Below are 16,936 nucleotides of genomic sequence, written 5' to 3'. Positions count from 1 at the left end.
AGCCAGAATTCTTCCCTGGCATAAAGGGAAAAAAAATTTTATGCAGATCTTTCAGATCACAGGGGGGCCATGCCCTTAATCCCCACCATGTGGAAAGCATAACTGTATTTTCCTTTGCACTTGACAGAATCTAAAAGAGCTTTGTACTCTGCTGGCATAGACTTTGAGAAACCAGGTCACCCCCCCCCCCATCATATGGAAGCTTCAGAAGAGCATTTTTATGGAGGTGATTTCTTAGGAACTTTCATATATACTTCCTAAATGTGGGTGACAGAAAGGGAGGATATAAAATATGTAAACAGAGGTCAAGTTTTCTTTCCTCCAGCATCAGACAACTATGCTTGTTTATTACAAGAAAAATTCTCATTTTCACAGGCATTTGTTCCATAGTCAATTATTTTGTCTTCCATAAGTGATTTCCCTGAGGTTATTCATTCTTAGTATTTGTTTTTAATTAGCAAAGGGGTTGTTTCCAAACTCTCTGCCTTTTTATCTTGAGCACAGCTAAGTTCAATGACATGGAATGCTATGGAATAACTTCAGTGGACTTACCGCAACATTTTAATGGCAACTCAACTACTCATTCACTTTACACTGTAGCCAGTTTCTAGACTTACTTGTTAGTTTGGTATTCTCTTTGGGGAAATGGGGGTAGGAATACATTTTAATTTTTCCCCTCATTGTTTTCCACACATCTTCTATCAAACTGAATATAAGTGGGAAGCCTTGTTGGAAAGAGCATTATTTGTGTGACCATATGCCAGGATATTCATCTGGTGTTGGATAATGGGAGGCGAATAACATCTTGCAGTTGTTCTAGGATGGATTAAATGTGGATGGCAGGTCGCCAACAACAACTGTGCAATGAAATGTCTAGGACATCCGTGACTTCCTTGGTATTCAAGCAAAGGGCAACATTTGGAGCTTAAGAAGACTCTTGGAAGTCCAAGCAAAAGAAAAACCTCTAGTCTTGAAATCTTATTAGCACTTATTAACAACTCCTCACTGTCCCCTGGGGTCAGGGAAAGGGAAAATTTGAGCATTTATAATAATCTAGATGTCAAGGGCAGCTAGGTAGTACAGTGGACTGAGCACTGACCCTAGAGTCAGGAGGACCTGAGTTCAAATTCAGACTCAGACACTTAATAATTACATAGCTGCATGACCTTGGGCAAGTCACTTAACCCCATTGCCTTAAATAATAACAACAACAATAATAATTATAATAATAATAATAATAATGATAATAATAATAAAAAATCATCTAGAAGTCAAGTTCTCCTCTTTCTTACTATATAAGGATAAACTCATCATTAACTCTTCTACTAAAGTTGACCATCTAAATTCTTTACCTCTTCCTTTTCCAGAGCACCTGAAAGATAAATTGGAAGAATACATGGCCCGGTTTTCCAAAGTGAGAATTGTTCGAACCAAAAAACGGGAAGGACTCATCCGAACTCGACTCTTGGGTGCATCTATGGCAAAAGGAGAAGTCTTAACCTTCCTAGATTCTCATTGCGAGGTCAATGTGAACTGGCTGCCTCCTTTGCTTAGTAAGTATATATTTTCTAACTGGAATTCCTGAAAAGTCAACAAAAATATAACAAATGCTCACTATTTGCCAAATACTGGGCAAGGCTCTCAAGATGGCAAAAAAAAAAAAAGAAAGAAATCTAACAGTCCCTGCCCTCTATGTATTTCAGCAATAAGCATAACTCACTGCTAGACTTCACTCAAGTCCCAAATCCATATTCTCATTCACTTTTTGGTGAAGGAATCTCCTTTAATATTATACTTCTTTTGTAGTTACTACAGGATTAGGAAGCCCTTTTTGAAAGCATTGTTTGAGAGGAGTTGCAGGCATGAAACTTAAGCATACACCAATGCTGGGAAAATAAAAGGTTAGCTAGAAAACCAAGAAAGAGAACAATCATCTCTCCAGATGGCACCTTTTGCACTTGGTTTCCCCAACCTAGCTTTAGGTTAGAAAAACATTATCTTGCTGTGAGAAATTTCTCCCATAGCTTCTCATACTGTAGCTGTGCTCACCAGTCGCTAAAAAGAAAACTCATTTGTAAACACGAGCTCATCAGTAAACAAGATGGAAAGGACCTCAGAGGCCATCTAGCCCAAGGTGAGCAAAGCTCAAAGTTGAATAAGTTATTGTCACTCTGTAGGGTGGGGGGAACTTGGATTCCCAAGATTATATGAATGGAGGGCTCATTCTGGAAGGTTCTAGCAAATACCAAGACATTAGTGAAAATGATTGACAGACTGTATAATTATGAACTAAGAACTGGTTTCACCAAAACTCCAAGAAGTTCTTCATCAAATGACTTTCAAAGTGATCAACTTTTTCCCCATTAGAACCATTCTAAAAGACTGGTTCCTAAGGAAAGGTATCACAATCTCTCTCAATTATTCATCAACTAAATAAATAACAATAATATATTAAAATATGACAAGACCTATTTTCAGTTATATCAATATGTTTCTCTCTACTTAGCTGCCTTCTATAAATTTGTAAAATGTCATATTTGTGTACAATCTATTCCATTACCTCATTGTGGCCTAGAGGTCAGCAGTAGTTCTTAAGATTATGTCACTAGAGGGGCAGCTAGGTGGCGTAGTGGATAAAGCACCGGCCCTGGAGTCAGGAGTACCTGGGTTCAAATCCCGTCTCACACACATAATTACCTAGCTGTGTGGCCTTGGGCAAGCCACTTAAACCCTTTTGCCTTGCAAAAAAAAAAAACCTAAAAAAAAAAAAGATTATATCACTAGATTACAATTAGCATGGCCTACCAAACAGAAAAGGATCATAAATCTAAAACTGGAAGTGACCTCAGAAGACATCTATTTCAAAATATTTTATTTTATAGAAAAGGAAACTGAGGTCCACTGAGTTTAAATGATATATCTAATGTCATACAAATGTCTGAGATGTGATATAAACCCCTCTTAGGATTGAATATAGCAACTCATTTTTTTTCAACTAAAATGTGTGCCTACATTTCAGTTTCTAAGGAATCAACATATAGACTCCTAATGGAAAATAAAATTTCAGGTATAATCCCAAGGTGTAAAATGAACCAAGGTAAGCTTTATCTACTTCTATTTCCTCACTTTGAAAGATATGTCAAAATATTGATAGGAATACTGGCTCTGACTTTAGAACCACTATTCTTTCCAAGGTTTTCAAGAACAGATCTGATCTTAGATGATTTATTTGCCAACTGAGAAATAGTTTACCTAAATTTAGAAAAGTGTGTCATCAGAAGTCTGATTAATAGATAATGAGATAATGAAGTCATAATTTGTGGATACTAAAGAATTTAAAACCCCATGCATGATGGAAGTTCCCACAAATCACAAGTCTTTGATGTCATTAAGTCAATGTTTGCATGGTACCTTTCCTAAAGACTACTTTTTAAACTGTAGAGTTATATGCAATATGTGTTAATGAAAAGATGGGCTGGCAGAGGAGGAGGGTTGACATATTCTTCATCAAAGTTTTAATTAGCAAGAACTAATTGCAAATGATTAAAGTTAAAAATCAGTTTGTTCAGAGTCTAATTCTAGTTTAACTGTATTTTTTTAAAAGTCAAGTCATAGCTATGAGTCCAGCAATGGCCAAGAAATATACTGTAAACCTGAAAACATTTTTACAAGTTCTTAGTGTGCCGATATTGTACTCACTCCTATTCTCCCAGATTGCACTAAATCAGCTTTTGTTGTAAATATATCCTTGGCCTTGGAGTGAACAGCCAATAACAACTGCCTTCACAATGGGCAGTTCAGAAAGGATGATTTGCTATTGACTCAGACTTTGGATTCCAACTAGAACCAGCAAAGCACCATTAGTCAAAGGTGGGGAAAGAATCAATTGTAACTGGTACAGATTTAATATAGGAAACAATGCAACCCTCCCCTCCAGCATCCCCAAACACAGTGCATGGGATTGCCAGGCCATCCTAATCAAGAGGGGAGTGCCTTTGAGCATGTTGCCAAGAATTCTTTAAGGTTTTAATTAAAAGTACCTTGTACAAGGGCACAGCAATTTAGAGTCCCATCAGCAGCGGTCACTGTCTCTCAAAATGAACTCGAGCTCTAGAGCACAGAATGCTGACACCTGAATTCTCAATGAAGTGCCTAATGGATTCCCTAACCCAAGCAACCTGCCAAATGTCAATATTGAAGTCTTTGAAAATCCCTTGGATGGTTCACCATATGCCTAACCTCCCAAACTGAGCTTGCTCCTTTCCTGATTAAAGTATTTTATTTCCTCCTGGCCTGATCGGGATAAGGAATGATTCAATCATAAGATCACTAGCTATATTTTTTCTTTTGCATCTTGACCTATCATTCAAAATGAGGAAACAAAAGAAGCCTTGGTTCATTTTACACCTTGCCAATTTTATTTGACTCTTTATTTCTCATTAATAGTCTGTATATTTTGACTAATAAGAAAATATGTTTTGCATGACTGCATGTCTAAATGAGGTTTCATTTCTCTGGACTTCTTGAGGAGGAAGTGGAGGGAAGGAAAAAACATGGAACTAAAAATAAAAGTGAAAAATCTATTAGTTTGATTCCCCAGAAACTGAAGTATAGGCACAACCTTTAGATCAAAAAAAAAAAAAAAAAGTCTATCCCTAATCTGGCCAACCTGGATCGGATACTTGACAATTCATTTAACAGATTCATTCGCTTTGCCCCTCCTCTCCTCTGGATTCCTTATTGGTCAAGTTCTTGTCAATCTAACCCAGATTTACAATTTGATTGAAGTAAATAGTTGAAACCCTAAGGCTAAAAACTCCTGCAGAGAAGAAACCTATTTAATTCAAGGATTAAGAGTTTCCTCCTTCAAATCCACCTGTAGAAAAAAATAAGTTTCAGATAAAGACTAAAATCCATTATAGGATTTATTTGTGACTAGCAAAGGAAAAGTACTGCATGTGGAGAAGCATCAATGTAGGGTGCAACTGTAGCCCTCAGTGGTTCTTCTCTTTCACTGACTGTGAATAGGAATAAGAAAAGATAAAATGGACCTCATAAGCCATCAACTCCAATCCTTTCATTTTTTCAGATGAAAAAAGGGAGATACAAAGACTTTCAGTCTTTTGTCCATGATTACAAGCAATGAGAGGTTGGATTAGAACCCAGGTCTTTTGACTTTAAGGTAATGGAGAATGAGGCAGAGAGAACCCTGGATCTGAAGTCAGTAAAACTTAAGTTCAAATGCAACCTAAGATACTTTCTAGCTGTATAACCCTGGACAAGTCACTCTTCCTCCATCTGCCTTAAATCCCTTATCTGTAAAATGGAGATGATAATAATAATGCCTCCTCATGCTTATTCTTAAGCTCAAATGATATAATATTTTAAAATGCCTACCACATACACATTAGGTATCTCCTTCCTTCTTTCCTCCTTTACTTCCTTCTTCCCTGCTTCATCTCTTCATTCCTTCTTTCATTTCCTCCCTCCTTCCTTCTTTGTTTCCTTCCCATATGCCTTCCTTCCCTCCTTTCTTCCTTCCTTCTCTCCTTTCTTCCTTCTTTCCTTCCTTTCTGTTTTCTTCCTTGCTGCTTTACCTCTTCCGTTCCTTTTTTTCCTTACTTCATAATTTCTTTCCTATCTTCTTTCTTCCCTGCCTTTCCTTCATTTCTTCCTTCTTTCCTCACTTTCTTTCTTCTTTCTTCAATTCCTTCCTTCCTTCCTTTCTTAATTTTGCCTTCCTTTCCTCTGATCCAATGTTCTACCATGAGTAGTAAAAAGGAACCCTTTGGTCAACTGGGCAACAGAAAAAACATAAATAATATGGAGTCACAAAACCAGCTTCGGTTGGCAGAAAAAGCAAATATGTTGAATACTATACTTGGGTTCTAATCCAGTCTCTGTCACCTACTAACTGTCAGATCTTGCATAAGTACTTCGTTTTTCTGGTTCTGTTTCCTCACTAGTACATTGGCAAGGGGAAGAGGGGAGGGAGGGTAAGCAATGCAGCCTCTGAAGTTCCTATTTCTAAAAGCAAAAATATCTAGGACTTGAGATATCAACCATGTGAGCTTGGGTTGGAAAGTAATGTGGTCCAGTGGCAAGCAGCTTGGTTCTGGAGTCAGAAGAACTGTGTTCTAATACCGTCTGTGTGACTTTGGTCAAATTATTTTTTCTACCTTATTCCCCAGTTTCTTCATCTATAAAATGATAGGACTGGACTCTGAGGTCCTTTCCATCTGTAATCTAGGATCTTCTGTCTAAAATAGGTAACCTCACTTACCTCAGAAACCTCAGTTTCCTCATCTGTAATAAAGAAGACTGAACTAGAGTCTGAGATCCCTTGCAGTTCTAGCTCTAGGAATCTGCTTTGAAGACATCAAAAACAAAATTACATGGTGATTCTGAATCATCCATGAGCAGTCAGTTATTGCCTTATAAACTGAGAAAATTCCTATAGAACAGAATAGGAACAGCATATGGAGGATATTTGATTGCTGACATAAGTAAAACAATATTACCCAGGTTTTTTTCCTTTGCTTTCTTGCATAAGGAAAAGATGATTGCCAGTGAAACTGAAGTAATGGAAATGACAAAGTTTATATAGTATTTACTTTTCCTTTGGTGAAGATAGTTCAATATAGTTTATAACTGATACCTCATCAGAACAATTGCTAAAGAGCAAAAACTAACTGATTTTGCAACTTAGAATTTCCCTCTCTCATATATTATTAATATTCAGTCACAAACACAAGTTGAAGACACATTCTTGCAAAATAAAAATACATCTAACTCTTTGTGTTTTCTATTACTTTTCCCTCATGAGAACATTTGCACTTAAAGTATACCTTTTTTACTTATTAAGGCATGTTGCTGTCACCATCGGAACATTGCAGAGGAATGACACATTAGCTGTCTATAGATAAACCTTTAGCCTATAGCAAAACCAAGAACAGAACCCATTGCCACCAATTCCTGGCCAAAGTGCCTTGTATCATTGTAGATATAGTGTGGGGAAAGTAAAAACTGTATCTTTTGGGGAAGTCATGTTTTTTTTTTCTTACTAATGAACAGAGTGGGATATCACCTTAATCCCCAGTTATGTCATACTTCTTGGCCTGTCAACATGAGAAAAGTGAACCATCTACTCCCCAGCTACTCTCAAAGTCAAAGTTAAATAACTTTGCAGTTAAATATTTACACCTTAGAACTTCCAGAGTGAGATCTGGTATTTCCTCAGCAGGTCCTGATTGTGCGGTTGAAGAAATCCAAGTGCTGGTTTATTCTGTGTATTTCTGCTGCATGCTAAGATGACAGATTGGGGACAGAGAGGGAGCCAAGTGGGCTTTTGCAGGTCTCCCTGGGATGTCACTCTCTTAAAGGAAAATGGAACCACTCTAATTATCCCTAATCACTATCCCATTGTGTTAAGTCCAATTTCAGATGGAGAGGTCTTGAAAATTTCAGAGGCAGAATGATTTCAGGACTTAAAAATTGAGCATTAGTAAGAATCTGTATACTCTTTTTGCCAAAATAAAATTGATGATCTGACCAGATCTCCCTTTCCCTGTTGTCTGTATGTTTTTCTTTATCTTTCAGATCAAATTGCTCTAAATCGCAAAACTATTGTATGTCCTATGATCGATGTCATTGACCACAATCACTTTGGGTATGAGGCCCAGGCAGGGGATGCCATGAGAGGAGCCTTCGACTGGGAAATGTACTATAAAAGAATCCCCATCCCTCCAGAGCTCCAGAGGGCAGATCCCAGTGACCCTTTTGAGTGAGTAACAGCTGAGGGAAAATGCCAAGGGATCAAGGGCAGGCACGGGGTAACTCATTTTAAACATGCCAAGCTAGGAACTACTCCGGAGAACAATTACTTCTAATTAAAAGTAATAAAGCAGGTGGTCACAAATTGTACAAGAATGGAGAAAGGTCAAGAAAACCTGTCATGGATCATTACAAATTGGACTGAATGCATGCCATTGCTCTGTCTCAGATTTTACTGAAAGTTGGGAAAGTTTGTATCTGTGTATAAAATAAAGGAAGAGAAGGGCCTGAGTAATGGGAGAGAAATGAAGAAGGAAAGGAAATATATGGCTACTAAAGGTATTCCCTTTATTTTTCCCTAAAGGATTCTCTGAACCGACTATCTTATTATTTCTTCACTGGGAATAGATGCATCAGTCTCTGAGGCTTCATTCTGTTAGTAAGTGCCCTAGTTATGATGGATGGCATCACTCCTCTGTATGTGTTACTGTAATTTAAACACAGGAGTATCAAACCAAAACAGTATCAAGCTGACTAGTAAATCATCTTTGATAAGCCTATTCCTGATCCCAACATTGCATAGATCAGATAATTTACAGTAATGACCTGCCAACTCCTTGAAATCCCCATCTATTTTTATTTCAAGCCCCTCTCCCCTGTCATGGGGATTTATGCTCATCAGCAGAGGGGAGTGGGAAGACATGGCTTCATCTGGCAAACATCGCTGAAAGCCAGCCCAGAGATTTGCCTGGAGATATGTACCAACTGCTGCCAGCCCTTCACCTTCTTCTTTCCCATTAAAACCTCTGTAATGGTATGGTTAACACACACACACACACACACACACACACACGCACACAGACACACATAAAGCAAGAAGATTCTAAAGCTCTACATTCATGGCTTTATATTCTCCTCTAGAGTGAGTTTAAATCATGATTTGCATCCTGTTTCTAATAGCATGGCAGTGTTTAAAAATATGCACTAGAGAGTTTGCATTCCCCAGCACTGCCACATTCGATGAAAGCCAGTATTTGATAAACATCAACATATTTTTCCCTCCATTCCACTCAATTTCTAGCCACTAGGGACCTTTTTTTTTTTTTAATGGGCCCTTGGGAATACAGAGTGGAGATGGGTTTCAAAAGAGATCAGTTTAATGGGGGAGAGGAAAGAGTATTTCTTTTGAGGGTTGGAGTATACTGATTAGTTAGGTATCCAGAACTTCAAAGCATGGATCTTTCCAGACTTCGAATTCTCAGCCAATTATTGTGTAGTTTGTGCAGACAAATGAAGTCCCTTCATTATGTTCCCAACTGTTCTGGTAAAGATCCAAGCACACAGAAAAATTCTAGAGAAACAGATTTTCTGTTTATTTTAGATCTGAGAAGAGAATCTACCAAGAATTTGTAGTACACCCTACAGACATCTGTGCTACCTAAGAGGGCTGCTTATCTTAGAAAAACAGTCAAGCTTATCAGGAGCTTAAGACAGGACTTAGGATTCAGGAGACACAGCTTTGAGAACCTAGAGGTAGAGAGAGTTTAATTTCGTGATGGAGTATAAGTGATGACTGTATGTCATATGGGCTTCTGTACATACACTATATGCATATCATATGTGATTATTTTATTTCCATGGGCATGACATGACTCCCAGTAAAACATTTTCACCTGTGTATAATAGAGAATTGAGGCATAATGGAGTTTCATTGCATTACCACTGGGATAGGACACATTCTCTGCTAAGGTCAGATAAAAATGCTACCAGGGGAACCTCATATAGAGAAAATTGAAAAAAATAGAATTCCACAAGCCCTGCACTGACAGTCAGAATTGTTGTCAAGTAGCCTTTTGCTACCACTGTGACAGTATTGGGCCCCTTGCTGACCCCAGTAGCCAAGCAAGTTGATAAGCTTCAGAATTAAATTACCTCTTGTTTCTGTCAGCCACTTAGGTGGCAGCTCTACTGTCAAAATTGTATTCTCCTATTGCTGCCTGTGTTCCTGTTTAAGACCCTCTTTTATTCTTAGGGGTGTGGGCACTTTAGAGGTTTTTGTAATAAATACAGCTTCAAGTAGGTGTCTGCTTTGATCTTGAAAAACTGGCTTTCCCAATTGTAAAAGAATGGTTATCAGAGCAATGGCCAAGCAATCCCATTACACCCAGAGCCACCAGCTTGCTCTTACAGAGCCTGGCTTTAGGTTAAAATTTGCTCTCCTGAGCATTAAATAAAGCCCCAAAGTGTGTGTGTGTGTGTGTGTGTGTGTGTGTGTGTGTGTGTGTGTGTGTGTGTGTGTGTGTGTCCCTCTCTCTCATCTAGTCTCCTACCTCTTTGTCTGTTCTTCCAAGTCATCTTTTCCTTTCTTTTTTCTCTCACTTATCCCCTTCCCCCCACTTTACATATCTTCTTTCTCTTCTTCCTTAATCATCTTCTCCCCTTTCTCTCCTCTTTTCTCTCATTTCTCTTTCCCTTTTCCTCTCTCCTCTATACCATTCTTCTTTTCCTTTCTACTATTCCCTAGTCATCTAGTCATCTTCTCCCCTTTCTTTGTTCTCTTCCCTCTCTCCTCCAGTTTCCCTTTTTTCTCCCCTTCCCCTGTCACCTCATTTCTCCCCCCTCACTCTCTTTATTGTTCATCTTTTAAGATGCTTTGAGTCAAGTTTGGGTTTGTTGTAATGAAAGAGATCCGAAGTGGCAGATGAAGGTCAAAGGCAAAAAGCGGGTTAAAAAAACCTATTTCACAATTGCACATTCTTAATATACTCAGACACACACACACACACACACACACACACACAATTTAACAATGAGGAAACTAAGGCATACAAAGGTTGAGTGACATTCCCAGGGTTATACAGGTAGAAAAGATCTGAGGTCATATTTGAATTCAGAACTTCCTCTCTTCAGATCTCATACTGTATCCCCCCACACCTCTAAGGGAAAGTTGGACTAGAAACCTTCTAAAGCTTTCTTGATACCTTCTAACTCAAAATCTAAGATCTTAAAAAAATATAGTTTCTTGGCCTCCATTTATATGGTTATTCAAAGACTTTACAAGCATTACCTCTCTAGATTCTGACAATCCCATGAAAAGTAGATGCTATTATTAATCCCCCTTTTTTTACAGATGAGGAAAGTGACCCAACTCATCTCTGATCTTCCAGGAAGTCTTTCCCAAATAAACTATTACATCTACTGTATAGTCATAGCACAGATTGTCTATACCACTCATTTGACACCTCCCACAGGCTACCTGCTAGTATTCTTTTTGTTTTCCTTCACTATGTACTGTCTTTCCAACTAGATTCCCATTTAATCTATTTGAGTACAGGGACCATGTTTTGGATCATTTTTATCCTTGGTTCCTAGTGCAACCCCTGGCAATGCACATGGTCAGTCATGAACACATTAAAGTATTTCAAATATCTTTGCTTGTATTCATCATAATCAATCAGCAAATATTTAAGTGCTCAATACATCAAGAATTTTCAAGGCATTGAGGAAACAAAGATAGAAATTCAGTGCCCCTGCCCTACCCTGTAGGTTTTATTGACTACTAAGGAAACAATAGGAATATATGTAAGGAGTGATCTGCCTGGATTTGGTTGTACTGGGAAAAAAGAACTCCCTAATGAGTAAAGCCCCTCTTCCAGTACATGCTGGCACACCTTCTCTATACCTTAAAGTTTTAGAGTAGAGTGTAAAGCAACCTTATAATGAACACAGGGAAGATGAAGGCGGCTCACATGAGATCAGGAATTCAGACCTCTACTGGGCTAAGCCAATCACATGTCTGAACTAATTCTGGTCCCATATGGCAATCCTCAGGAGGGCAGGACCACCAGGCTGTCTGAAGAGGGATGAATCAGACCGAGTCAGCAACAGAACAGGTCAAAGCTATCATGCAATTTTTCATGTGATTCCACCTGTGAATCAAGTCTGGATGCAATAGGGAGTTACTGTTCACTCATTTCAGTTGTGTCCAACTCTTCATGATCCCATATGGGGTTTTCTTGGAAAAGATATTAGAATGATTTACCACTTCCTTCTCCAGTTCATTTTACAGATGAGGAAACTAAAGGAAACAGAAATTAAATGATTTACTTATGGTCACACAGTTAGAAAAGTAGCTGAGGTTAAGTTTGAACTCAGGTTTTCCTGACTTTAAACGTGGCACTATATCCACTATACCCCGTGACTGCTCTGCAATTTAAAAAAAATGAAATCTGGGGAAGTTAGATGGTGCAGTGGATACAACATTGGCCCTAGAGTCAGGAGGGACCAAAGTTCAAATCCGACCTCAGACACTTAATACTTACTTAGCTGTGTTACCTTGGGCAAGCCACTTAACCCCAATGCCTGGTCCAAAAATCTTATAAATTTAGAATTCTTTAGGGCACTGACAGCTAAGTTACTTTCACCAGGTCACATAACCAATGTTATTAAAAGAGGAACTTAAACCCCAGGTCTTCCTGGGTCCAAACACAGCTCTCTATCTACCATATCATGCTCTATTAAAAAAAAAAAAAATATATATATATATATATATATATATATGAAATATTGATGAAAGCAATTTTGGCAAATATTTTCAAATCTCACTTCCTTGTAAAAGTCATAATTCTTAATATCTACCAATCATTTTTCATAGCACTGATACTAGCAACCCAACAACTTCTTTGTCCCAGGTCATCATTCACTATGGCATTTTTTCACTGTTTGATGAAAAGGCAACTTTTGTTCACCTGCTCAACTGAAGGCTAGTTTTTTTTTACTCCAAAAACTCCCCTAACTTATGATTCTAAGAATTTCAGATGGTGATGGTAGAGTTGCTATGCACCAGCAACCAGTTGTTCTAATTGAATGAAGCTCTGATAAAGACTATGCACAGGTCACTTTTGAGAGTTAGATGAAATTTAAAAGCCAGTCAAATTTCCCAGAAAATGTTATATACAATTGTCCTCTTTTTCATGTGTTTCCACATTATAAAGGAGAAATTATTTCTATTTATACTCAAATCTTTGTATTCAGATTTCCAACACAATTACATACAAAATGCTGGCAGAATACTATAAATTCTCATGTTGAGTGCAAGGATTGGAAGTCAGGATTCATTGGAATTTGGGAGATCACCAGGTCTAAATTGTCTCAGGCCAGCCCCTTAGTCTATCTATACCTCTATAAAATAGTCATGTCGTTTACCAACTACTTCCAGAGAGACACTCTCCTTAGCTTAGTGGAAAAATAGCTGGTCTTGGAGGCAGGAAGACCTGGGTGCAAATTTCACCTATAGCATATGGAGCTATGGGCCCCAAAGTAAGTCATTTGACTTCCTGTTGTTATAAGCAGCTCCCTCTAAGGTGATAAAATATAAAGTAGTTGTCAATCCACATTTGTTAGAGGGCATTCCTTACAATCAGTGGTATCAGATTTCAAAAGGAAATAGGGCCACTAAACAGTATATAAGGATCCCCACAACTGTATGTTGGCTTAGAAAAATCATATGGTAGCATTATCTATGTTCTATTGTATTTTTATTTATTTTATTAAATATTTCCCAATTTTATTTTTATCTTTTTAGGTTGACATCTATTTTATAACTCTGCCCTACATCAAAGAAATACCTAAACAAAAAATAAAAAGTGAATAAAAGAAGGATTTTTAAATTTTTAAAGAAAGAAAATATCCAAATGCTGAATCATATATCATGACAGGAGAACTGAGTTCTAGTTGAACATCACTAACAAGCTATGTAATAGTGAGGAAGTAATTTCACCTGCCTTGATTTCCCCTTTTAGTAAAATTAGGTTGTTGGACTAGATGTTCTCTAAAGTCACTTTCAACATTATAATTTTGTTGGCATGTTAAATATTTTGAATCTGAGTTATTCACCTTGCATGATCTAGTATAACAAAGGTCAGAATTTTGAAAAATTGTTCAAGAATCTCATAGTTGATGGTATTCTCAGAGTACTTTCAATGTAACACATATCTAACCAGAAATCACCTCTATTCTTTCCCCATTGAAGATCATATCTCTCCTTATAAATCTCTGGAGAATTTACACAGGAGACAATATATAAGATGAAGCAAATGTGAGATGCTTCAAGCAAAGAAGATATCTCAGTTATCATCAGAAATTCACAGAAAAGAGAAACTCTATAAATATAATCAATGCCAAAGTACCTTCAGCAAGAGTGGACAGCCTAGTGAGCATCAGAGAATTCATTGTAAATATAAATCCTATAACTGTAACAAATATGTGAAAGCCTTCAGCCAAAATACTACAAGCATCAGAGACTTTGTACAAGAGAGAGCCTTTGGGTGGAATAAACAATTTGGTCAAGTTGAGCAATTTCACATTGGAGAAAACCCACAAATGTGATAAACCTGCAAAATCTTAGCTGACTCAGGAAGCTAGGTGACATAGTGGATAGACCACTGGACTGGGAATCAGGAAGACTCATCTTCATGATTTCAGATCCAGCTTCAGACACTTACTAGCTGTGTGCTCCTTGACAAATCACCTAATCCTGTTTAACTCAGTAAACTCATTTATAAAACGAGCTGGAGAAGGAACTGGCAAACATTTCCAGTATCTAGTGTCCAGGATCTAGTACCCAGTATCCAGTACCAAGAAAATCCCAAATGAGGTCACAAAGAGTTGTACCCAACTAAAATGACTGAACAAAACAGTTCATCCCTTATTCAGAATCTGATAATTCATAGACAGAGAACTGATATTATTAATATATGAAGTTTTCAACCAGTGAGGACACTAGAGTAAACATCAGAAAACTCATGTAGAAAGCAGACCTTAAAAATTCCTATGGAATAACTCTGTAAAATATCTTGCCTTCAGCAACAATTCAGTCTTTCTTCAGAGTAATCATATTGAAAGGAGACTATAAATGTAATTAATATAGGAAAGAAAGAATGGAGTAATAATTTAATTGGAGGTCCAGTGTGCTATGGGAGAAAGAAAATGAAATCTGGAATCTGAGATTCATATCCCAGCCCTCATACTTATTTTACATGAGACCTTGTCCAAGTCACTTCCCATTCCACACCTTATTTTCTTCATCTATAAATTTAAGGCATTGAAGCACATTACTTCTAAGGTCTCTTCCTGCTCTAGATCTATGATGATATGATTGTTATTTGACATTAAAGTATTTGGAAGAGAAATCTTGTATATATGTAATGAATATGGAAATGTCTTTGATTAGAGGCAATATCTTAGTGGAATGCCTCACATTTTTATAATAGCTATAATTTAAATAACATTGGTATAAGATTTGCCAAATACTTATACATGTTTTCCTCCTTTGTTCCTCACAACAACCTTAAGAGGCAGATACTGTTACCCTTCTCATTTTACAGATGGAGAAACTGAGAAGAGAGGTTAACCCTAAGTCATGAAGTCAATAAGTATCTGAGGATTTGAATTCAGGTCTTCCTGACTCCATGTCTAACACTGAGCTACCCAGGTGTCAAAGAGAATTTATATAGCAGAGAAATTCTAATGGGAACATTATAGTGATCCAAATAATTAATATGGGAATTTAAATGTGGGAAGACCTACAGGTAGAACTATCATCTTAACATAAGAAAAATTCTAAAGGAAGAAAGCTTTTGAAATATAATGAACATAGAAAAGTCTTCTTTCAAATTGAATGACTCATTAGACAGATGACAAGAAAACTTTAGAATGTAATTCATTTGCAAAGGCCTTCAACCAGGGTTCATACCTTTCTCAACATGAAAGAGAAATTTAATATACTAGATGTAAACCTTACAAATGAAATTTGCTTTGATATTTCTGTTAGAAGAGCTTTCTTCCTAAAACCAGGTGATAAGATGCCACAAATGACTAATCCTGTAGAAACAAGTGATATTAAAGAAGTCTATGTTCATTATGACATAATTGTTAGATTCAGAGTAAAGACACATTCACAGTAATGGTGTTATTTCTGATTCTAGTCCAGATGAGCACTGTTCTCTCTTAACCTTGCTTTTCTCCATGGTACCAGAACTCACAGTCCTTACAATTGTGACTGACAGGAGATACATGGTGTAGGAGAATCATTAAGTCTGAAGAGTTGGGGATCCATACTAGTGAGACCATATCACCATTAAGCTTTCAATTTCTACAAACTACAAAGTTCCTTCCTCTAAAAGTCTCAAAGGCTTCCTATTGTCTCTAGAAAATAACATCCCATCACAATCTAGCTCCAGACCATCTTTCCAGATTGACTACACATTCTTCCTCTCCTATCAACATTCCAATCAGATTGTATTTGAGATTTCCCACTCACATTGCATCTCTATGTCTTTATATAAGTTGTACCCCATTCCTGAAATGTAACCCCGCCTCACCCTTGCCTCTAGACTTCTTATCTTCCTTTGTTAAACTTAAGTCCACCTTCTACATGAAGTCCTAAGTTTTTGCCATCAACTATTAGTGCCCTCACTTTATATTACCTTGTAATTACATATTTAGATGTATTACATATGTTAGATGGCATATATAAAAGGTTCAAGAGACAATATTTCTGGCTAATCAGTCATTTTATTAATGATTGCTGGTAGATGATAACTAGAAGGAGTCCGTGGAACTTGGGTGTTCCTGAGAGTAGAAATCAAATCTGATTGGTTAACAAGTAATGAGACAATGAATATTATAATGAGAGGTGGGCTTATTCTAATGAAGTCTAGGAGAAGTAACTGATCACTCTGTTTGGAATGAGAGATTTACCTCTTCCCAGACTATCCCAGGACAGGGCAATCTAAAAGGGAAATCCTTCAGACTAAAACACAATGGGTCAGAACCCACCACTTACCCTAGAACAGAATTTCTTTACCTTTTGTTCAGATCTAAATATTTCCAGTTAGCTATTCACATAAGAAGAGGAAAAAACTTAGCTCTAATTCAACAATTAGTTATTAATATGAGAGAAATAATCATTTCTCACAGATGGATAGATAAAGCATTAGTAAGAGTTTATTCTTTTTTTTTTAAGGTTCTTGCAAGACAAATGGGGTTAATTGGCTTGCCCAAGGCCAGACAGCTAGGTAATTATCAAGTGTCTGAGACCGGATTTGAGCTCAGGTACTCCTGACTCCAGGACTGGTGCACTATCCACTGCACCACCTAGCCG

At 37.4% G+C, this 16,936-nt stretch overlaps 1 protein-coding gene across 1 annotated transcript in view; it reads left to right on the top strand.

Moving 5' to 3' along the window:
* GALNTL6 (polypeptide N-acetylgalactosaminyltransferase like 6) overlaps positions 1 to 16,936 on the top strand; it is a 1,756,803-nt gene that overhangs the window by 1,501,892 nt on the left and 237,975 nt on the right. The window contains exons 5-6 of the mRNA XM_074228966.1: positions 1,368 to 1,553; positions 7,600 to 7,783. Of these exons, the coding sequence (XP_074085067.1) occupies positions 1,368 to 1,553; positions 7,600 to 7,783 (370 nt within the window). The remainder of the gene's footprint in view (positions 1 to 1,367; positions 1,554 to 7,599; positions 7,784 to 16,936) is intronic.

Source organism: Macrotis lagotis, chromosome 3 (genome assembly GCF_037893015.1).
Source record: "Macrotis lagotis isolate mMagLag1 chromosome 3, bilby.v1.9.chrom.fasta, whole genome shotgun sequence".
Taxonomy (NCBI): Eukaryota; Metazoa; Chordata; class Mammalia; order Peramelemorphia; family Peramelidae; genus Macrotis; species Macrotis lagotis.
Note: the sequence above shows the minus strand (reverse complement) of the source record. Positions and strands in the feature narration are given on the sequence as shown.